This window comes from Dioscorea cayenensis, chromosome 19, assembly GCF_009730915.1.
Source record: "Dioscorea cayenensis subsp. rotundata cultivar TDr96_F1 chromosome 19, TDr96_F1_v2_PseudoChromosome.rev07_lg8_w22 25.fasta, whole genome shotgun sequence".
NCBI classification, from domain to species: Eukaryota; Viridiplantae; Streptophyta; class Magnoliopsida; order Dioscoreales; family Dioscoreaceae; genus Dioscorea; species Dioscorea cayenensis.
Genome location: NC_052489.1, coordinates 25,655,734 through 25,679,326, shown reverse-complemented (window position 1 = coordinate 25,679,326; position 23,593 = coordinate 25,655,734). Strand labels below are relative to the sequence as shown.

The window sequence follows — 23,593 nt, the reverse complement described above, 5'->3', positions numbered from 1 at the left end:
AATTGAAAAAAAAAAATTTATTGAAAAATGCTGAAGCTCCAAGCAAAACTCTGATGTTATTGTATAGTAAATTTAAAAGGATAAATTCCATTTGTTTCCACAAAGAAAAGACTACGCAGTTTGCAAACGGTTACATGTGAACGACGGTGGAAGGTCTGCAAAAAATATGCATATAAAACTACTACTAGTACTACAAAAAAGTGTGTACTGAAGTGAAAATAAAACAACGTAAAACTCTGCTTATGATCCACGGCCAACTCCTGCATCTTTATCATCTATATTAACATCTTCACTTGAATCAGCTGTTGCTGAAGACAAACTTGAATGGCGAGCCAGCCGTGCAGCTATTTGCTCAGGTATCAAAGGTAAAATAGGTTCGACTTCAGGAAATCCCCTTCCTATGACATCATGCTCAGCGATCATTGATACCTCTCTTGATCTCGATTCATTTTGTTCTACAAAATTTATACTTGGTGATGCTACCCATAGACCGCCTCCATTGTTTGGCATTGAATTCTCTGTTGTGTTCTCATGACTTGAAGAGAGAGTTCCATTTTCAGAGGAAACATTCTCTTCAGCTGATCTCGGGAGCAAACCAAACTCTGAGGTCTCTATGCGCACATCTGATGCCAATGAACAAGAATTCATATGACAAGAATATCCTTGTTGTCTAGAAATCTAAGAATCAAAATCCCACTTACCTCCAGGAAACAAATCTTCTTCAAGTGATGCAATGTTAGATGAAGATTTTTCGATAGCTGATGGGCTAGAGTCGTACACTGGATCTTCGACTTGACTTTCATCAACTTTGTCTGCTTTGATGCTCTCAGGATTGGAGCCCAAAATGCCTGATTGCTTAGAATTACTGGAAGCATCTGGGTAATCATCTTTTATTTGTTCAGCCGTAGCTGATAGTTCACCGGTGATGCTCATCTTCAACTTATTGTCACTGGCTTTTGAGGAAGATGATGAACTTGAATCATCAAAATCCTCTTCGATTTCATGAACATCTTGATGAGCTTCCGTGGTAACATTAGAAGCATTGGCAGCAATATTATTGTCATCATCCATGTTGACCATGTTTTGCTCTTGCTGGACATCCAATGAGTCAACCTCCTCAGAGGTTTGACTTCCCACTTCAACAAGTTCACTAACATGATCGCCGGGCGATAACACAACACTCTCTTGATGATTTTCCTGTTCCACAAGCTCCTTGTCATCCTCTTGATCGACAACTGAAGATGCCGAATCAGATCCTGCAGCTGAACTTGCTTCCGAATCACCATTTCCACTTAATTGCTTTTGCAATGTGGCAAACCTTGACTCCTCTGAATCCATCTTCTCTGCAACAAAGTAGGGTCTGAACCGGGAAACACCCATACCCTGTTTAAGCTCACCTGCAAATGAGGAGGGTCCGACAGAGAAGCTCTCATGCCTTCGGAAGAAGATATCCTTCTGTGGAACTGGTGATACAAACCCTGGGTGATACGCCCTATCAGGAGTTGCAGCACCGCTCTCGCCTACAAAATCCTCTGGAAGATCAAAAGGATTCCGTCTCGGAAGAAGAATGGAAGGAGCAGAACCAGGGATTGGAGGTAAATCAATTGATTCCTCTGAACCATATGGAAGATCAAAAGGGTTTTGTCTAGACCGAATTTGAACATGAAGAGTGGATAGCTGCTCCATGATAGGATCTATGTTATTGCTCTCCAAGTCAATTAGATTCCTTTCGGCTTGAAATCTCTTCCTCGCTATACGTTTTGCAATCAAATTCTCCAACCTCTGATTCCTTTCAAGTTCAGAAGACCCCAGGTCCATAAGGTTCTTCTGATCATCAGCCGTCCATTTTAACACCACTTCAGTCCCATCATCTTTCTCATCTGGCCCCCCTCCATCCTCTTCTTCTTCTTCTTCTTCTTCTTCTTCTTCTTCCTCCTCCTCCTCCTCTGGGATTTCACCATCCGCACTAACATCATCTGATTCATCATCATCATCATCATCATCATCATCAGAAGAGCTGAAAACAGCATCTGAGTTGTCAGCAGATTTACGAGCACACTTGCGACGCTCAGAGTTTAACAGCGGATGAAGCTCATCAATAATTGGCAGAACACCATCCACAAATGCAGCAGCATGAGAGGAATCCTCCTCTGCGTGGTCGGATTCTGAACCTGAACAAGTGTCATGTTCATCAATGTCCACCCCAGGGCCCTTAGATTTCTTTCGACAGCTCTTGGTAGAAACACCATTAGCATATTCATGCTCTCTCAATAATTCTCTCTTCTCAATAACTCCTTGATATAGAAGCTCAACCTCCTTAGGCATTTTCTTCTTATCAAGAATTCTTCTGTCTTTCTTGACCATGGAGCTTGAATCTGTAAACCTGCCATCATTATCTACTTCATCACCGTCTTGGCCTCGATCCTCATGGTCTTTTCCATTGAAGCCGTCATCTTTCGTCCCAACAAACACATTTCTAGCATTCTTTGCTCTAAGGGAAGAAATTTCCCTTGCATCTTTCTTCTCTTCATCAATCTCAGGTATGTTTGGCTCACCATAAATCAAAATTGTCCCCAGAAGAAGAGCAGTGCAAATGATGACCGGTGAAGAAGAAACCAGAAAAGCAAATACTGCAGGGAGATATCTATGCAGTAGAAGCATGATAAACACCCAGACCAAAACAAATGGATGATCACGAGCCACTCTGTAACTAGTTTTTACAGGAACAATGAGGACCTTTCTGATAACCGCCATGTCTACTGCTTTATTGGCTTTTTTTGTCCAACAACCTGACAACCAGATAAAGAAAATCTAAATGGTAAAGCCTTGACACTGATCAATAGCGTAATTTTTACAAATGAAAATAACATCCACAAGAACTTACTCATCAAGATAGACGCAAAATGATAGATAGGTAAATAAAACAAGCATATAAAATTCTAGTCAAAGCACAATTGAAAGAAAAGAACATATAGGATCAAATGAAAGAACATGCATGAATGGTTTATTTTTTCGCTTTGCTTCTCTATTCATTATATTTCAGTACTTTCTTTTCCTCTGTTCTCCATCAATCCAAACACGAAATAAATGATTAGGCATGCTTGATTGCTCAAAGAATATCTCACCAAAGTTCAACTCTGGGTAGACTTCAAAAATGAATCATAGTCACAAAAGAAGGGTGATTAATTTATCTAGAAGATCAACAAAAATTTCAATGGAAACATCATCAAACAAGTACATTAATCCAACAGAACTCAAAAATTTTTAGCATATGATCTTGATTATGAACAGTATCCATATCAAACTGCCTTAATTCACAGAAGAATATACAAAAGACATAAAAGTCAACGAGTCAGATTGCAGAGCTATGAAAATGCAAGCAACCTAATTCCGGATCTTAAATTAATAAAATCATCATTGAGCATTCATCAGTATGGATCGAGCAAACGATCTACACTCCATTTGTTTTATGGCATTAACCTAATTCCTGATGCAAAATTCAAAACAATCAACAGAGAGGTTCAAATAAAATTTGGGGGAAAATTCACCTAAAAATCAATCGAAACCATTGAAAAACATCACAATAATCTCAATCCAAAGCAAAACAATACACCTACACCTCAAATAACGAATCAAAATCGAATCTTTTTCGTCAAAAATGAAAATAAAAACAAAAACCGAAAACCAGTAGAAAGGCATGGATCTGAAATATCATTATAGATGAAAGCAACGAAAGATTAAAACTTTATAATAATAAACGAAAATCTAAGAAAAAATAGAAGTGATTACTCACTTGAAAGCCAAAAATCAATGGCGAATTGGAGATGTCTCTCTTGCCATTGTTTCTTCCTGGTTACCAGAGGCTGACTGAATCATCATCATCATCCTCCTCCTCTTCATTCCTCTCTCTCTCTCTCTCTCTCTTTCTAGTTCTATTATTCAGCATGGAGAGGCCTTTTCCTCCAAATGTTCTCCTTGTTTAGTGCCGAGATTCATTCAAAACGAACCCTGATTATCTCCTTCATCATCATCATCACCATCTTGATGAAATGTGTGAGAATTTAAAAGCTATTTTTATATAAACCCCCCTTTTCATTATCTGTTTGAAGGACCAATTTTTATTTTTTTTAATAATATTTAAGTTTTTATTTATATTATTTATAATATTAATAATTAAAAAATAGAAATTACAACTAATTATTTATATAATAAATGTCCCTAACATCTTTAAAATTTAAAATATAAAATAGTTTCGATGATAGAAGTTGTTTAATTATATTATTTTATATATGATATTGTCTCAAAACTCATCACAAAATTTTAAAATTTCCGATACGAAGCAAGAAAAATGTATAGGAAAATATCTAATATATATATATATATGCGGAGAAGCCACATGAGCCACGTGCATAAATGTGCAGTTACTCATCCATGTATATCTTCTTATTCTATTTGAGTTGAGGTTCATGTTTGTCTCTTCAGTAAAATACAAATATTTCACACAAGTAACTGATAAAAAAAAATTAAAATATAAATATAAGATTTGAAATATAACATAGGGACTATAGGGAAAAAAACAATATAATTTGTTTGATCTTCAAAATTGTATATTTGATAGAATATTCCAAAATTTTAAAAAAAATTAATGAAATAAATATATATTATTGATGAATGTGGGGAACATTTAACTTTAAATTCCTTAAACAATTTTAATTTATACTTTTTTATATTGAATTTTCTTAATAATTTTAATAAAGCTTATTTCACCGTAAGTAATGAATGGTACATGGACAAGTATTATGAACACCTAATAAATAATTAGATTTATTTTTAAAAATATGTAAAAAAAAAATTCAATTTGTTTATATAATTTCTTTTGTAAAATTAAAAATAATAATAATTAATCGTTGAACTCCAAAATATTCAAACACTTATTGTGACTTTTTTTTTTTGAAAATGTGGATAAACCACCTGCATTAAAAAGGAAGAACAAAACAACAGAAACAATCCACTAGAAGTGGAAGACTGATAAAACAACAACAACAAAGGCCTGAACAACAGAAACAGACCACAACACAACAATACACAAAACCCAGGGGGCACAGCCTCCGGGAACAAAAGAAAAAAAACACAACTACGAGCAAACAAACGGGGCTCGCTCCCACCACCTCCACTACTCACTCATCGCCTGAACCTGGGTGTTGTCTAAGGAAATCCAAACTGCGTTTAGCCGTAGCAGCTGGGTTTTCCAGTCGCGCTTTTTTCACCTCTGGGGCTGCATCAATCCACGACAAAATCATGAGAATGATTTTAACAATCACAGCAGGATAGTCAGAAAAAGAGTTATGAAAAATGCGTGCATTTCTTTCCAACCAAATGTTCCAGGTTATAGCTCTACTAATGAGGTCACCAATTTCTCTCTCAAGAGAGGAGAGACGGGATCTCCACTGCCCCCACAAGGCATGCAGGGACTGTGGTGGGTCAGGGAGCTTGAAAACATGTGTGAAGAAAGTCCAAATCCGCAATGCCATGTGACAGCTGATAAGTAAATGTTCAGCCGATTCAATCTCAGCATGGCAGAGAACACAAGTGGTAGTAGGCATCTTATTGCACCTTCTGCAAGCCAGTTTGTCCATGGTCAAAATGCTATGATCCCAAGCCAACCAATTGAAAAGAATCACTTTTTTAGGGCAAATACTTTTCCAGATTGTGGTGGTAGTCCCACATAAGGTACCACCATGTCGGAGAAACCCATAAAAGGATTTAACTGAGAAGGTACCATTAGCCGTTAAACACCATTTTTTAGAATCATTGGGCCCAAGATGAAGATTACCAATGTTGGCATTGAAAGCAATTTCGAGATTGCTAGGGGAACCGATCGAGACACCATCGACCCCTTCAAGTTCTCTCGTGGTACCGAAGGGTTGATGAGAATCTCTAAATTAGTACTCGCCAAAGGTGCATGGGGGCACAACCATTGATCCACCCTATCGAACCAAAAGAGAGTGGCGAGCCATCAAAGATACACGGCGTTAAACATGCCCCTCGAACGCAAAATGCAATTACTAAGTCCATTCCAGAAGAAAGATTTTCTTTGAGGAGGGTGGAAGTAAAGGTTCCAAGTGGAGGAGTTTTGATAGTAGTTGAAACGGATAACTTTATCACCACACCAAGGAATACCAGATGAGATTTTCCACCACCATTTTCCTAGAAGAGCTAAGTTAAAAATCTTCCAAATCTAAGATTCCCCAACCACCAAACTCACGGGGTCTACAAAGACGTTTCCAGCTCACAAGCCTAACTTTTGGATGATCTAAGTCAAGGCCTGACCACAAGAAATCACTCCCCGATTCATCGATAGCTTTGACAACCCAGACTAGGGAGCTTGAAGATAGACATCCAGAGAAGACGGGATCGACTGAGAGGACGTAATTAACCAAAGTTAGTCTGTCGCCTAAAGAAAGGAATTTGGACTTCCAGGTTGTTAATTTAGCTCTAATTTTCTCTATCAAGGAAATCCAATCCTGTCTCCTAGGCCTTCTCCCAGATAAATTACAGGGAGAGTACCTTTAGAGCAATTGAGGGTTTGAGCCATATAATTCTCCGGAGGTTGACCCATAGAAGTCGAGAAGATGCAAGTCTTATGAAAATTAATAGCTAATCCTGACATGCCTTCAAAGAGATAGAGAATTAGCTTGATGATCCGTAAGTCTTCAATACCTCCAGCCGTTAAGATTAGCAAGTCATCAGCAAACTGAAGGTGCCACATTTTCTCCAAATATCCTAATGGGACCCCAACCAAAACTCCAGATTCTAGCGCATGGTTGAACATTAAGTTTAGCAATTCCGAGACTAAAGCAAAAAGGAGAGGGGAAAGAGGGTCACCTTGTCTAAGACCCCTGAGATACCTCACATAACCCTTTGGAGAACCATTAATCAAAAAGTTAGCCTTCGATGAGATTAAGATCGATTTGACCCAGCTGATCCATCTCGACCCAAATCCAAAAGCACCCAAGAGCTCCAACAAGAAATCCCAATTAACCATGTCAAAAGCTTTAGCAAAGTCAACCTTAATGATATGACCAGGTAATCTTCTCTTATGCAGACTGAAAATAAGCTCTTCCGCTGTGGCAATATTGTCAAGGATGCAACGACCTTTAATGAAGGCCGACTGTGAAATGTCGATAAGAGAGTCAATGACCTTGCTCAAGCGGGACAATAAAATCTTCGACAGGATCTTAAGAGATGAATTAATAAGACTTATCGGCCTAAAATCTACTGGTCCATCCGGGTTACCATGCTTAGGGATCAAAGCAATACATGCCCAGTTGATCCTCTCCAAGTTGACAGTGCCTTCGTGGAATCCCTCACAGAGAGAGACAATGTCATGCTCTACAACATTCCAAAATTTTTGAAAGAAGGAAAGAGGGAAACCATCAGGACCAGGAGCCTTGTCCGCTCCTAATTCAAAAGTTGCTCTCTTAATTTCCTCCCTAGAGAAAGGAGCCTCAAAAGAAGAAAAATCAACACGGGGCTTATTTCTAAGGAGGGTGGCCCAGGAAAACTTAAAACGAAAATCCTATTGTGATCCGAAATAAGCGCGAAAGTGATCCGCAAACACTCGGCCAATCTCATCAGATCCTTCCGCAAAATGGTTTCCATCCCTAATTCTAGGGATAAAATTCTTGTTCCGTCTTCCATTTGCGAAAGCGTGAAAAAATTTTGTATTCTCATCGCCCTCCTTGATCCACTTAACCCTAGAGCGTTGTTTCCAATGTAGAGCTCTTCCTGCTTAAGCAAAGAGTTAAGAGCAAGTTGCACTTCAGATTCCCGGCTCCCCTCCTCTTCTGTTAGCAACCTATTGTGACTTTTCTTCTTATGTTATCTCTTCTCATATATATATATATATATATATATATACAACAAAATAGACTGACTCGATTGTGGACCGATTCTACCCAAGAATTTTCTTTAATGATGAAAGCTGTCACTTTTGTATTAATTAATTAATATGATTTATTTATCTTAATAATAAAACCCACATTTTATTTTAGAGCTGATATATATATATATATAACAATTAGAAATATAAAGCTTTATTTATTTATAAAATAATCAAACTAAGCTCGGGTTCTTCAATCTTGGACTCTTTAGATTATTCAACGGCCTGAAAAGTATACAATTTTCATATTACTCTGGTTTTTTATGGTAAAATTAGCATAAACTAGAATTTTCATTGTATTATTTTACTATACACGTGATATATATTTATATATGTATATATACACACCATGGCAAATAAAATTGATTTAATATAATAATAACAATAATAATTATAATAATATTTTAAAATAATGAATAAGAAATAAATCCATCTCATGTAGGCGTTGTTCATTAGTTATTGAAATTTATTTAATTATTTGTTTACTGAGACCAACCAAAACGTTTGTCTTCAAAAGACATAGTCAGCTGCATGTTGGATGGGTCCTTTTCAATCTAGACAGGCACATAATTCGTGGGGTGACATTATTATGTTCTTTATTAGTATGTTATTCATGCAATTTATTTATTTATTATTATTATTATTATTATTATTATTATTATTATTTTGGTTGAAAAAAAAAAGTGAAAAGCGCCTATATCAATGGCACATGAGTGTGGGTTATACATCATCTGTTAGTTAAGTATCGCTAACCATTCGAACTAAGTGATTTTGGCTCATGCAATTTAATTATGTTAGGTATGTAATTTATCATTGTTATTGAAATGTGGATGTATAATAATGGTATAATACCCTAGTTGGTCCCTCTACTTTTCTCTCTCTTCCTTTTTGATCCCTCTACTCAGAAATGCTCCCGACTAGTCCCTCTACTTTTGAAAATGTGCCCACTTAGTTAAAAATGCTCCTAACCAGTCCCTCTAATTTTAGAAATGTGCCCACTTAGTCCCTCTAAGTGGGCACATTTTTAAAAGTAGAGGGATTGATTGGGAGCATTTTTAACTAAGTGGGCACATTTTCAAAAGTAGAGGGACTAGTCGGGAGCATTTCTGAGTAGAAGGACCAAAAAAGAAGAGAGAGAAAAGTACAGGGATTATTTTGGTGATTATACCTATAATAATCTTTATCAGCCCTACCTAGTTCAATTTAATAATAGTATAATACTTTTCTTTAATCAACTTAAACTTTTAATTAGATTTTATGGTTCCTTAAAAATTTGTGATTTATTTTATTAACTTTTGTATTTCTCTAATAAAACACATTTCAAGTTTTTTTTTCTTTCTGTAAAACAAAAATCAAAGGCTTTATTCGGTTTGTTCAAATCTTAACAAAAACTAATTTAACACTTATCAACACAGCTATAAAATAAATAAATTTAAATTATCATTTTTATTAGTAGATAATGCAAAAAAAATCATAATACTATATAAAAAATTTTAAGAAACTAGCTTGATCTCCTTTAACCCAACATGATCCTACTATTTCTTTCATTTATATATATTCATTTCCATCCTTTTTTTTTCTTTTATGTACTTTGTGGATTACTCCAGGAACCACTTAATTTTTTATTTAATTAATTTATAATTTATCCATTCCAATCACCATTTGATCGATCAACATTTTTTTTTAAATTATTCACGTTTCTTTGAGGAGATGGATATAAATCTCAATTTGAGTAAAATAAAGATAAAAATGTCATTAAATTTACATTTGCATTTTGCATGTATACACATCCTTAATATATGATTTATTTAAAAATAATAATAAATCACTTGTACTGAAACATATATAGTTTGTCCACATAAATCAAAAAATATATATCACCTATTAAATTTTTAAAAATGATAGGAAAAAAAAATGGAACTCAAAAGTGGTCATCTTCATTAATTCAGACATCACATCAAGCACAAGCTTGGGAGCAACTTCGACCATTTATACAATTCAAACATTTGTCACAATCTAGCAAATGCATGACAAGTGCCAAGAAAATATCAAATGGCAAATGCTAGCTCTTGTGACCGGCCAAGTCCTTGTCCTCATCTCAGCCCGGTCTCATTAATCTTCTCCTTGGGAGCTCCGGAACATGTCATTGAAGTTTAAATGTTTAATTAATTATATTGACTTCATGATCATAGCTATAGCTAGCTAATTAATTAAGGTGCATGCAGGGACGGAACCAGGACTTGATGGTAGAGGTCTGAGCTCAAAAGCAAAAAGTAAAAAAAATATTCTAAAACAAAAATAATTATTTTTAAATGAAGAATAATGTCTTAATATAACCAAAAATTTGAATATACATATTAAAAAAATATAAAAGTATAATTTAAAAATTTTTGTTATTACCGATAGAAAAATATATGAGATTTTTCAATAATTCAACTAATAAAAAAATACATCTCAAGTTTATATATATTTTTTTAAAAATATGGTAAAATTGATCCCTCCTCACTACAAACAACCAAACTATTGTTTATAAAAAAAACTTTTGTTGTTTCACTCTAACATATATATATGGCTCATGATCAATTCAAACTTTTTTTAAATTACTAAAAATTTGTATATAAGATTTATTTTATTAAAATTTTGAAATAATAGTAATTTTTAAATTTAAAAATAAAATATGGAAAAAATGCAAAATTTGTATATAAGATTTATTTTATTAAAATTTTGAAATAATAGTAATTTTTAAATTAAAAAATAAAATGTGAAAAAAATGCACCAAGTGGGATTTGAACTTGGGTGGATCAAAAGATCCCAAACCTTATGGGTAAACCCACTAACCACTCAAGCACACCCACACTCCATACTTACATATGTCCAAATATTGTATTTTACATGAAATTAAGTATAGAAAAATCGAAAACCACAAAATCTTATATTGTTTAAAAAGTATTTTGTCCAGCGCCGAGGGGGGGCTTCAGCCCCTGCTAGCCCCCCCTTGGTTCCGCCCCTGGGTGCATGCATGCATGTATATAAATATATATATATAACTATAAGTGAGGCGTTAGCAAGCAAAACCCTATATATATACAGAGGACCCATCATCTAGGGGTGTCCTTAGATTTTAAATCTAGAGATATCCATAGTAGTCTTCGGATGGTAATCTAAAGGCTCTTATGAACAGTAAAAACCGTGTTCTACAGTATTCTACAGTGATCATAATCAGTAAAAAAAAATGTACAATGTTTATATAAACAATCAACCATCGGATGATGATCCAACGGCTTAGATTTAAAACATATTTAGATTTGAAATCTAGGGACTTATCTAGATGATCTTTTTCCATATATATATATATATATATATATATATATATATATAACACTTCTCTTGTTCTCTTCTCTTTCATTCTTTATATGGGAGATAGAGAAACCCTAGCTAGCAATGGCAAGACAAGAGCTTGAAGACATCTACTATGGCATTCCCGACGACTCCGTCATTCTTTCTTTTAAGGATCTAGCAAGCTTTCAGAATGATCATGTGTCTATGATGTGGAGGAAAACCAATTAAGCATGATGCAATAAGAGAGAATTTAAGGAATTCACCTAGCCTTGATTTCTCCAAAGGGTTTCAAGGAACTAGAGAGAGCTTTCAGCATATTGATCAAGATGAGATGAACTATAGAGTTTCAGTCAGAATTAATAGAATGAAAATGAATAAGAATAAGCCATTGATGATAGTGGTGGAGAGTAGTGGCCGGAATGTTTGAAGATGCAATTGTGAGTCCATATGCACAACAAGGAGGGAGAACAAGGCCAGGGATTCCTCATTCCAATATATATATGCTCAGCTGTGCAACACTTACATATATTTTTTTCGGCATAGATGCTTGGTAATAGAAAAGGATATATATATTTGATTCTTGCATATCATCATAATTCACAATCATCTTTCTAATTTTTCAAGAGAATTATATCTATGGCAGGTTTGTGGAAAAGTTTACTGCAGAGAATGTGTGTTAAAAGCCATGTGAAACATGCCTGAAGGGAGGAAGTGTAGAGTGTTTAGGAAGAAGATTCTAGTGAGTGGTAACACAACACCAATATAATTAAATCTCTGCAGTTTAATATAATAACTTAATAATAATAATAATAATAATAATAATAATAATAATAATAATAATAATAATAATAATAGATTGTTTTTCTAATTAATGTGCTTGTTTAAAGTTACATGCATAAGGCTGGAGAAGCGGAGGATGTTGTTGCTGGAAATACCAAGTAAAGTGAGGAGCTTGGAAATGTTAAAGATTGATGAATTTACTACACCATATGGCAAATGGGTATTGGTTGAAGACCTTAATCTAAAATTGATTATGTGGCATTGTTATGAAAGGGTGTATTAGTTATATTGTCAGTTATTATAACTGTCTATTAGTTATTAATCATGTCTCTTCACACAGAGATGTTGTTTTCTATATAAGCATGTATCCATCAAGGTTGATAGCAATGAAAAAACTTATCAGTTTTAATTCCACTTTATATCAATGACCTTTTTTGATAATAAGTTTGTCTTTTTCTATCTCCACTTTATTTCCAACATTGTGGTATCAAAGCGACAGGTTGTTTGAAGAAACTCTATGGCTTCCAATGGTGTTTCTATGACTGTTGCTCAACCTACTCTTCCAATATTCAAGGGAGAAAATTATGACTTTTGGAGTATCAAGATGAAGACTTTATTTCTTTCTCAAGATCTCTAGGAGTTGGTAGACAAAGGCTATAAAGAGGAGGATGAAGAAGTGAAGTTGAAGAAAAATAGAAAAAGAGATTCAAAAGCTCTATTTTCACTTCAGCAGGCTGTGAGTGAAGCAGTTTTCTCAAGGATTGTTGCTGCAAAAACTTCACATCAAGCATGGGTCATTCTACAGAAAGAATTTCAAGGAACTTCAAAGGTAATCACAGTTAAACTTCAATCTCTACGGCAAGATTTTGAAACAATGCAGATGAAAAATTCAGAAAATGTGCAAGAGTATATCACTCGCATGATGATGGTGATAAATCAAATGAGAGTTTTCGGTGATACCATCACCGATTCGACAGTAGTTGCAAAAATTCTAAGGAGTTTATCAACCAAGTTTGATTATGTTGTTGCTGCTATAGAGGAATCCAAGGATTTAACTCTATTGACCATTGATGAACTTAGTGGATATCTCCAAGCTCATGAATCAAGAATGAACAGATCTGTTGAAAAGATGGATAGCAAAGCATTTCAAGTAAAGATGGAGATGTCTAATGTTAAAGAAGGTGAAAGGATGCTTGGAAGAGGCAGAGGCAGAGGCAGAGGATTCACTAATTTCAGAAGTCGAGGCAGAGGCAGAGGCAGACGCAGAGGCAGAAACTCAAGTCAAGGAAGACAATATGATCAACATAATTTGAAGAGCAATGTGCAGTGTTATAACTGCAAGAAATTCGGGCATCTTGAATCTGATTGCTGGTATAATGATAAGGCAATTCATGTTGCAGAAGGCAATAAAGCTACAACAGAAGGAAGCAAGGAAATTAATCTTTTTATGGTTCATTCTAACTCTCAAATTCTCTCTGATTCTATTTGGTTGATAGATAGTGGTTGTTCTAACCACATGACGGGAAGAAAAGATCTTTTCAAAATGATTGATGATTCCAAAAAGCTACAGGTGAGACTTGGAGATGATAAATCTATTCAAGTTGAAGGTGAAGTTACAGTGGGCATTTCTACTTCACCACATAATATTATGTTGATTCATAATGTTCAATATGCACCCACACTTGCACACAATTTACTAAGTGTGGGTCAGCTACTTAGTAAAGGGTATTCTGTCACCTTTACAAATGATGAATGTCATATAGTTAAAGTCAAAACTGGTCAACATGTGATAAAGGTTTCTATGACAGCCAATAGGATGTTTCCTTTGTATTTTTCAAGCTTGGCAAATCTCAGTCTCATTACAACACAGATGGATGACACCACACTTTGGCATTTAAGGTTCGGTCATTTGAATAATAAAGGCATGTTGGTGTTGAAACAGAAGGACATGGTGTATGGTCTTCCAAAAATCAGTCAATTGGATGTGTGTGAAAGTTGTCTGCTTGGCAAACAGACACGAAAATCTTTTCCAAATACTGCATCTTGGAGAGCGACTGGCAAGCTTGAACTTGTGCACACAGATATTTGTGGTCCCATGCAATCAAAGTCACTTGGAGGAAGTTTTTATTTCATGTTATTAATTTATGATTTTACACTTATGTGTTGGGTCTATTTTTTGACAAACAAATCTCAAGCATTTGACTATTTTCAAAAGTTCAAGGCTGAGGTGGAAAATCAATGTGGGAGATCAATAAAAGTTCTCCGTTCAGATCGGGGAGGAGAGTTCACGTCAAAAGAATTCAGGCATTTCTGTGAACAAGAAGGAATTAAGAGGCATCTTACAACACCTTATTCACCAGAACAAAATGGCATTGTTGAACGGCGAAATAGGACATCGTTCAGATGGCCCGAAGCATGTTGAAGGAGAAAAGATTACCACATTCTTTTCGGGCAGAAGCAGTTGCAACATCAGTTTATTTACTGAACATATCACCCACCAAGGCAGTTCAAAATATGACACCCTTTGAAGCTTGGTCAGAAATGTTTCTTTTGATGAAGATACAGCTTGGACATGGGGCAATGACACAACAACAACAACAAATAAAATTGTATTTGATGTTTTATCTGAAGACAGTGCAAATCCAAGTGAAACACATAGTGCAACTACTAGTGCAAATACAACTTCCAATGCATATGAACTTGCACCAACTGAAGTTGAACCAAATTCTACATGCTCTTCTCCAATGAGTGAAACTTCACCACTTAAAGTCAGAAACTTGCGGGATTTCTATGAATCTTGTTCCTTTGCTCTAACTACTACTGATCCAGTTTCATTTCATGAGGCAGTAGTGAAAAAGGAATGGAAGATTGCTATGGAAGATGAAATTGCAGCTATTCAGAAAAATTTAACTTGGGATTTGGTTGATTTACCAGAAGGAAAACAAGTTATTGGTTTGAAATGAGTGTACAAGACAAAGTTGCATTCAGATGGCACAATTCAGAGGTTCAAAGCACGACTGGTTGCTAAGGGCTACTCGCAGATACAGGGCATTGATTTTGATGATTCATACTCTCCAATAGCCAGGTTTGAAACAGTTAGAGTTTTCATTTCAATTGCAGCACAAAATAAATGGATTATCTATCATTTAGATGTTAAGTCAGCCTTTTTGAATGGGGAGTTGAAAGAAGAGGTTTTTGTTGATCAACCAGAAGGTTTCATAGTTAAAGGTAGTGAGAATAAAGTATATCGATTGAAGAAGGCTTTGTATGGATTGAAACAAGCCCCAAGAGCTTGGTATAGCAAGATTGACACCTACTTCATTCAGAATGGTTATGATCGCAGTGAGATTGAGCCAACTCTCTATAAAAAGAGGAGAAGAACAATGAAGTGATATTAATTTGCCTTTATGTTGATGATATTATATATATGGGATCTTCACAATCTTTAATTGATGATTTTAAGGCAGGTATGAAAAGCACATTTGAGATGAGTGACCTTGGTGTTCTCTATTATTTTCTTGGGTTGGAGGTCAATCAGAGTAATGATGGCATTTTCATAAATCAGAAGAAGTATGCAGAGGTCTTGCTTCAACGATTTCAGATGACACAATGCAATAAAACTCACACTAGCTCCTTTGAATACTAATGAGAAGATGCAGATGCAGGATGACAATGGTACAATAGATGTGCATACTTATAGGAGGCTGGTAGGAGGATTGATTTATTTGGTTAATACAAGACCTGACCTTGCTTATTCAGTGGGCATGGTGTCCAGATATATGAGTAACCCGACTAAGTTCCATTTCAGTGTGGCCAAGAGAATACTTCGATACATCTCTGGAACACTAGACTTTGGACTCTGGTATGAGCATGTTTCTGTTTTCAATTTGATTGGTTTCTCTGATAGTGACTGGGCTGGTTCAATGGAGGATAGGAAGAGCACATCAGGCAGTGTTTTCATTCTGGGATCAACAACGATCACTTGGAGTTCTAAGAAACAACATGTGATGGCTCTATCCACAACTGAGGCAGAATACATTGCTGTTACTGCCTCAGCTTGTCAAGCTATTTGGCTTCAAAGGTTAATATCAGATATGGGTCAAGATATTGGAGATGCTATACAGATATTCTGTGATAACAAATCAACAATTTCAATAGCAAAGAATCCTACTTTGTATGGCCGTACCAAGCACATAGATATCAGGTATCATTTTATTCGTGAACTCATATCTAATGGCAAGGTTATTCTGAAGTTCTGTAGCACTGAAGATCAAAAAGCTGACATGTTTACTAAGGCACTTGGAGTTCAGAAATTCACTCTCTTTCGTTCTTTGATTGGTGTCATAAATTATTCATCAAGGGGGTGTGTTAAAGATTGATGAATTTACTACACCATATGACATATGGGTATTGGTTGAAGACCTTAATCTAAGATTGATTATGTGGCATTGTTATGAAAGGGTGCATTAGTTATATTGTCAGTTATTATAACTGTCTATTAGTTATTAATCATATCTCTTCACACAGAGATGTTGTTTTTTATATAAGCATGTATCCATCAAGGTTGATAGCAATGAAAAAACTTATCAGTTTTAATTCCACTTTATATCACTGACCTTTTTTGATAATAAGTTTGTCTTCTTCTCCACTTTATTTCCAACAGGAAATACACAAGCTCAAATGGGCAGAGAAGGGGCCGAGGAAGACTGATAAAATACCAAGAATGACAAACCATACGACACAAGTATCTCCTTCAATGTCCAACACTACAAGTCCCACAAACAATAAGAATGTTTGCCCTTATATTAGTCCCACATGCATGTCTTTCATGTTTTTGCTTTGTTAGCTAATTTATTTACAAAGATACCAATGCAATGCCGAGTTGACTGACTAAAAGTCTTGGGCATAAACAAGCATTGAATGAAGCCTGTGTATGAAGTCTCAGTCTCTGTGCATAATATTTACCAACCACCAAATTAAACAGAAGACTAGACTAGTAGAATTGGGAGGTAGGTTGGCATAAGGCCGTGTGCTCAACTACCTCTCTTCCTTTCATTAACTAACCTGCACCCACCTTCCACTCAAAAAAAAAATCTATTAAGTTCTCTTGGCATCACCTTTTTGCTTCTCATCTCTTAATTTGTTCTCCAATCTAGCTCTCTAGCTATTATAATTCTCTGCTCATCAGTAAGTGTTTCTCTTCTATATTCTCTCTTTCTTTTCATGAATCTATATATGTATGGTTTTAATTTATTAATCTATGTTTGCATGAATATGCCATTGTTTGTGTGAACAGTGGGATCTGAGATGGTTATGGTGGATGATGTTTCTTTCCCTACCGAGATTATCACAAATACTAATAATAAGCCTTTAGCTCTCATGGGTCATGGTGAGTTAATTTCTGATTGAATAATTATATAATTTTACCCTTTAGATTCTTGAATGGTATAAAGAAATCATCTTGCTAGCTATTGGTGTACGTGTTTCAGGAATCACAGACATTGAGATCCATTTTCTTCAGATTAAGTACAACGCAATTGGAATTTACTTGGAAAAAGAAGTAGTTAATCATTTGGTGAACTGGAAGGACAAGAAGGAGAATGAACTCTCTGAAGATGATGCCTTCTTTGATGCACTTGTTTCAGGTGATGAACATCTTCTATTTCATGAATATTCATGATCAAAATAATCCATATATATATATATATATATATTTTTTTTTGTTAAAAATACCAAAATAACAATGATGATAATAACAGTTAATTTGCGTATGCGGCACTTCACTGTATGTACAGATATATATTGGTTAAATCATTTGACGTGGAATTTTGTGGACCTTTTCTCTTACTAGTTTCCTAATATAAAAAAACAGTACAATAATATGTCTAAAATATCAAACATAACCGCTGTAAATTCTAATTGTTATTATTATTTTTTGGGGTGCAGCTCCAGTGGAGAAGTTCTTCAGAGTAGTGGTGATAAAAGAGATAAAAGGATCTCAATATGGAGTGCAATTAGAGAGTGCCATTAGAGATAGGTTGGCAGCCATTGATAAGTATGAAGAAAAGGAAGAAGAAGCCTTGGAGAAGCTCACTGAGTTTTTCCAAACAAAATATTTCCACAAGGCCTCCGTCATTACCTTCCATTTCCCCACATCCTCTCCAACAGCTGAGGCGAGTCTATTATTTATCTAAAACTTATATTAATTATAATTCTATTAGTTAATTAATTAATGAACTTGAACTTAATTTAATTATGGTTTTTCCTTCTAGATTTCATTTGCAACTCAAGGCAAAGAGGAGGTGAAGATCAAGGTGGAGAATGGGAATGTTGTTGAGATGATACAAAAATGGTACTTGGGTGGAACTAGAGCTGTCTCTCCAACTACAATTAAAAGCTTGGGTCATAAATTTGGAGAATTGCTGTCTAATTAATAATTAGTGGATGTTATTAAGTGATTAAATAAGTGCTTATTTGCATGGTTTGTTCCTTAATTGGTATATTGTATTGGATGACAATTATCAGTGAATGCATTGATATTGCTTGAAAGTTGACATTTGCAACAAAAAGAGAGCGTGAATCTGTTTTGTTTTTTCTTATTTTTTTATCATGTCTTTTCTCACAAAAGGGGTTTAGCTAAGGCCAATAATGGTGCTTAAAGATTGATAAGATTCTTGATACCATCAATTGAGGGCCTAGTGAGTTGACATGAACGGACATGCATTACTTAGTACAAGCAAACTTCATTCACAACAAAGCAAACGGCCACTAAGGGTGTTTAGGTAGGAGATGTTTCAAAATGGACAGAAATATTGCATTTTTTTTTTTTGGAAATAATATTTATTACCTAATTCTAGTTTTGAATCTTTTGATGTAATGTATACGTACATCATTTGGAAGAGTTAAGCTTGAGAGATTAATTTGGAAATTATTAAAAGTGAATTTTACTTTACTTTCCTAAGAAATGCTTATCATTAGTCAGGATCATCATTCATCACCAATCTATATATATATATATATATTCATGAAGTGAGTTTTGAAAAAAATAAATTATATTTTAAATATTAATATATATGGGTGTGTGTCATAGTGTCATGGTGACGAACTCAATGCTCACTTGTGGGTTTGATGATATATATAGTAAGTAGTATGTTTCTATTAACCAAACAAGTACTTGAGCCAGTTAGAGGAGTAAATTGGATCAATTAATAGAGAGTGAAGAAATTAAGCTTTCTCTCATTGTGGGGCTACATCAACTAGGAAAAGAAAACAATATGTGTGCCATTGGGCAACTAAAGGCAAAGCCTAATTAAAGATTCTATTCGATGTCATGAACTCTAAATTCCTCATGCCCCCTTTTTATGCTCCCAATAACCATAATGTGTAGTGGTACTTTGTAAAACTTAGAAGAAAAGAGTATTTCAGTTTCAATAATGTTCTTTTTTTTTTCTTTTAGTAAAGTAAATAAGCAAAAGAAAACAATAGATATATAAAAAGAAAAGTATCAAAGTGCACGCAAAAATAGATATTGAGGATAACTAGAGAAAGGTATCATTGGAGTTATCTTGGTCCCTCCACCCTTTTTTATCTTCTCTGTTTGCTTTCTGATTAACCAACAAAAAAAAAAAAATCTTCAGATAATTAATCAGAAGAACAAAAAGAAACAAACAGAAAAGAGAAGAAAATTGCATGGTAAGTCAATTTGACCTATGTTCACAGGCAAAGTGTATTTTTATTTCTTTAAAAACTGGCCCGCAGTTATATATATATATATATATATATATATATATATATATATATAAACTAAATCAATTTGAATCAAGTTAAAACCAATACCTTCTTGATCTATTGGCCTCATTCCAGAGAAACATGGGATCAAAACTTTCGCAAAGTGAGAGTATGATACTATTAAGCTTGTGGATGTACTTCATATCTGTGCATGTGCATGACTCTCACTATTAAATATTTGTCACCTATTATCAAAATTAAAAAAAAAATAAATTACAGGATGAAAAAGTAAATAAGGTTATTAGTGAGCTATGGGCTTCCGGCCTATCAGCCCTCAACTTTCACTTCCATCATAAACCTCACAAGGCTTGTTATTATATATATATATATATATATATATATATATATATATATATATTGAGCTTTCATATAACCTGTAAGAACTAAGAACAACACTCATGTGAAACCCAATAAAAGAAATCATACATTTTAAAAACTAGATGGAGATTGGTAATAGCAGAGTGATTCGGTTGTAGGTTGGTAGTAGAGAGCATCACATAAAGCAGATAAGTTGAAAAGACCCCATAGACTTGAGTGCTTCTTGGTCTTTTCAATTCAGAGCATGGCCAATCAGACATTTGCATTGATTGAAAAAACAAATTTGAGAAGAACCGTATGTATGTTCATGGCCCCCCATCTTGTCTAATGTCTACTCATCTGGTTGCACAATTTAAGGCATCTTCATGTCCTTGCTTTGCAATTTTGGACCACATTCCCCAAAATTTCTCAACCAATTCTGCTTCCAAATCATAAATTCATCATCAAGACTGTTTTTCTTTTTTTCTTACAATAAATATTCTAAATTTTTAATCATACTTTAATATTTAAAAAAATCAAATCTCAAAAAAAAAAAATTAGTGAAATTAATCGGACTATCACTGGATTGGAATTTTTTTTTAATAAAATATCAAACTATGATTTTCTTTATTTTGATATCAAAATTTTAATTTTGAATTTTAATTTTATTTCATTGGGTTGATCAACCGAGAGAATTTGGTTTCTTTTTTATGATATTATGTTAAAAATTTTCAATCAGTAAATAAGATAAAATTATCAATTGGACAGATAATATGTCATATATATTATGACAAAATTTCTGACATCTACATCATCAAAAAATAAGATCTCTTGATTAACCATCCGATAAAACAAAATTGAAATTGAACACCTCCTAAAAAATTTACCCCACTTGACCATTACAGTTTTAGTGTTAATATTAATATTTTTTCTTTTTACAATAATAACAAATCATCAAATTCATCCCACATTCTCAACTATATCATTAAAAAAAAATTCGAAATTCTCAAATATATAATTTTTTTTTAAAAAAAAAAATCGAAGATAAAAGCACTGTCATCGGCTGGTTTTTAAATTTGAATTTAAAAGAGTTTGGTAAAACGCAAGGTTAGATGAAGACCAAACCAAAGAATTTAAGCCAAAGACGTGGAGCAGTTGGAGAGTGACAAAGTTGACACTCACTTTAAATGTGGTTGTTGCAAGGTCATAATTCTTATCTTTGTTAATGTTATCTTGATCTAAATTGTATCTTCAAAATCTTAAAAATTAAAAATAAATAAATAAATAAATTTTAAAAAAAATAGCATCCAGTTTGTATGTGTGGAGTGATATGATGATTTTTTTTCAAAAGGTTAATGATTAGAAATTCTGTAAAAGTTTGCCAACTTCTGAGGTACTCCTACTTATTTTGTTCATCTTTAAGTCAATGATTTCAGGATATTTATTTTTTTTTTAAAAAAAAAAACGGGTGCTAGAATCCAATTAATATATTCTATTAAATGGTTTAGTTCTTGAAAGTTTGGCAGAAATTTAAAAAAATAAAAATATATAAAAATATGGAAAAGAAATAATTATAGAAAAGAAAAGGACAGTAGGTTTACACAAATCCACCGTGTATGATCCACTGGTTCGTCTTTGAAATAAACATTCAAAAAAAATTATTAAAACAAATAAAAAAAGTAAGAGGGAAAATCATAAGATATGTGCTTCTCTTTAAAATAAATCTTTTTTGAAAAAATCAAGGTTCTAAAATTAAGTACAAAATTTAATAAGCCAGACATTTTCTTTAAAAAAAATAATAAACAAAAAGGAGAGAGAGAGACAACTAGAGAGAAGTGAGCAAATTAATTTGCACTTTAAAAAACTACCTCGTTTTCAGATTGCAAACAAGCAAGCGCAAATAAAATTAAAAATCCTTCATCTAATTCACAGCTCTCAAGTAAGAAATATACAGTCAAAATAAAAAATAAAAATAAAGCAAGAAGAAGATCACTCCAATATACACCAAGCAAATGAAAAAGAAAAAAAAAACTAATTAAAAAAAAAATTAGAAAAATCAATACCTTCCAAATGATCCATGCAAGGTCAGCTGCTGCTCCTAACATCTACCACCACATAATCCTCCGGCGAAGTCACCGGAACCGGCGCATCCCCACCAGTCTCCGGCGGCCCCTCCACCGCCGTCCGATCAAGCAGCGAATGGCGGCAAGTCGGACAAGAAGAGTGCGAACTAAGCCAAGTATCAATGCAACGCACATGAAATCCATGGTTACACTTTGGCAACACTCTCACCTTCTCACCGTCGGCGAACTCTCCGAGACAAATAGGACAATCAGTGGCCAGTATTCCGGCCTCCGGTCCATACACGGCCACCGGAATCTGTCTCAATGCTCTCTTCTTAAGTCCAGTTCCAGCCAACCTCGCTGCAGTCTCCTCCGGCGTCTCAAACGCTATTCTCCGGCCACACCTTAGCGCGCAACGCACGATGGAGTTGAGCCCCAGAGCGCATATCAGCGCGCACAACAGCGCTGCTAAGATGATGACCATGTTCGTGTCGAAGTTGGCGTCGTTGCCGCCGACGCCGGCGCCGTCATGTGTTCTGTTCCCGTTTATGGATGCTGCCGGTGTTTCTGCCGCCTTGCCGAGTAGCAGTCGCCGCATTTGTTCTGTGCCTGATAAAACAAAACAAACAAAAGCTCTTACTCAATATTTATTTATTTTATTTTATTATTTATCAATAACGTATATTATTATTATTATTATATTGTTAGTAATAATTATTACCTGGGAAGTCGTCTTGCCGGAGCATGTCACCGGTGATGAACGGAATCATTTGGAGGTGGTAAGAGTAAGAGGTACTTTTTGGGTTGAAGGAAGCATGAAAAAAGAGGAAATAGGAGGAAGTTTATGATGTTTTTTCTTTTGTTTTTTAGGTTTTATTATTAATGGATATGAGTTTTTGGGTTCAAGGGACAAAAGAAAAGGGAAGGGAAACAAAAGGGGGTAGATCCCACCTAATCATTCTTGCTCTGATTGTATGTTAGCTAAACTAAACATAATGCTCTCTTAACACATAATATGAGATGCTCTGATATTTTGCGCTCAGCCTTTCGGAAGTTTTTGTCATGGTTATCACAGTGAGGGTGACGTGTCTGGCAATGATGGCCACTTGTTTTTGAGAGAGAGAGAGAGAGGACCCCACCATTGCATAGCATGTGAAGGTGAAGTAATATCATGGGTATCATGTCTCTGTTCTTAGTTTTATCTGGACCAGAGTAAGGGTCCCCCTGTGCCCATGTATGATGCCCAACAACAACAACAACTCAGACAGTATATACATCAAGTGAATGCTTGCAAGTTTCATACAGGGATCAGGAATGGCAATACTTTTCTAGAGCTGCTAGCTAGTTGCACCCACTCAAATTTTTCTATCAATTGATCAACCAA

The 23,593-nt window shown here is 34.7% G+C and overlaps 3 protein-coding genes across 4 annotated transcripts; 1 reads left to right on the top strand and 2 right to left on the bottom strand.

Moving 5' to 3' along the window:
* Positions 1–37: 37 nt before the first annotated feature.
* Positions 38–3,719, bottom strand: LOC120249701 (E3 ubiquitin-protein ligase HUWE1-like). Its single transcript, XM_039258300.1, has 2 exons — positions 702–3,719; positions 38–623 (listed from the first exon to the last, which is right to left on the bottom strand). The coding sequence occupies exons 1-2, from the start codon at positions 2,752–2,754 to the stop codon at positions 241–243; spliced, it is 2,436 nt and encodes an 811-aa protein (XP_039114234.1). The 5' UTR covers positions 2,755–3,719; the 3' UTR covers positions 38–240.
* Positions 3,720–17,091: 13,372 nt separating this feature from the next.
* On the top strand, positions 17,092–18,610 carry LOC120283733 (probable chalcone--flavonone isomerase 3). 2 transcript variants are annotated; one of them, XM_039290459.1, is made up of 5 exons: positions 17,092–17,248; positions 17,358–17,450; positions 17,551–17,706; positions 18,008–18,234; positions 18,334–18,610. In XM_039290459.1, coding segments are annotated over exons 1-5 (639 nt in total). In that variant the 5' UTR covers positions 17,092–17,247; the 3' UTR covers positions 18,496–18,610. The 2 variants fall into 2 exon arrangements, with proteins under 2 accessions (XP_039146393.1, XP_039146392.1); XM_039290458.1 differs by having other exon boundaries at positions 17,530–17,706.
* A 1,640-nt stretch (positions 18,611–20,250) lies between these two features.
* Positions 20,251–23,203, bottom strand: LOC120250667 (RING-H2 finger protein ATL74-like). The gene is made up of 3 exons (XM_039259497.1): positions 22,931–23,203; positions 22,210–22,818; positions 20,251–20,585 (listed from the first exon to the last, which is right to left on the bottom strand). Exons 1-2 carry the CDS (start codon positions 22,977–22,979, stop codon positions 22,232–22,234), a joined length of 636 nt encoding a protein of 211 aa, XP_039115431.1. The 5' UTR covers positions 22,980–23,203; the 3' UTR covers positions 20,251–20,585; positions 22,210–22,231.
* Between the last annotated feature and the right edge of the window lie 390 nt (positions 23,204–23,593).

Excerpts from the sequence above, each read along its gene's own strand:
- LOC120249701 (XM_039258300.1), bottom strand. The coding sequence starts at position 2,754 with ATGGCGGTTATCAGAAAGGTCCTCATTGTTCCTGTAAAAACTAGTTAC. Across the intron at positions 624-701 it reads AGAAGATTTGTTTCCTGGAG|ATGTGCGCATAGAGACCTCA; the intron begins GTAAGTGGGATT and ends CATTGGCATCAG.
- LOC120283733 (XM_039290458.1), top strand. Across the intron at positions 17,451-17,529 it reads TTTAGCTCTCATGGGTCATG|CTATTGGTGTACGTGTTTCA; the intron begins GTGAGTTAATTT and ends TCATCTTGCTAG. Across the intron at positions 17,707-18,007 it reads CTTTGATGCACTTGTTTCAG|CTCCAGTGGAGAAGTTCTTC; the intron begins GTGATGAACATC and ends TTTGGGGTGCAG.
- LOC120250667 (XM_039259497.1), bottom strand. The coding sequence starts at position 22,979 with ATGATTCCGTTCATCACCGGTGACATGCTCCGGCAAGACGACTTCCCA. Across the intron at positions 22,819-22,930 it reads CCGGCAAGACGACTTCCCAG|GCACAGAACAAATGCGGCGA; the intron begins GTAATAATTATT and ends TTGTTTTATCAG.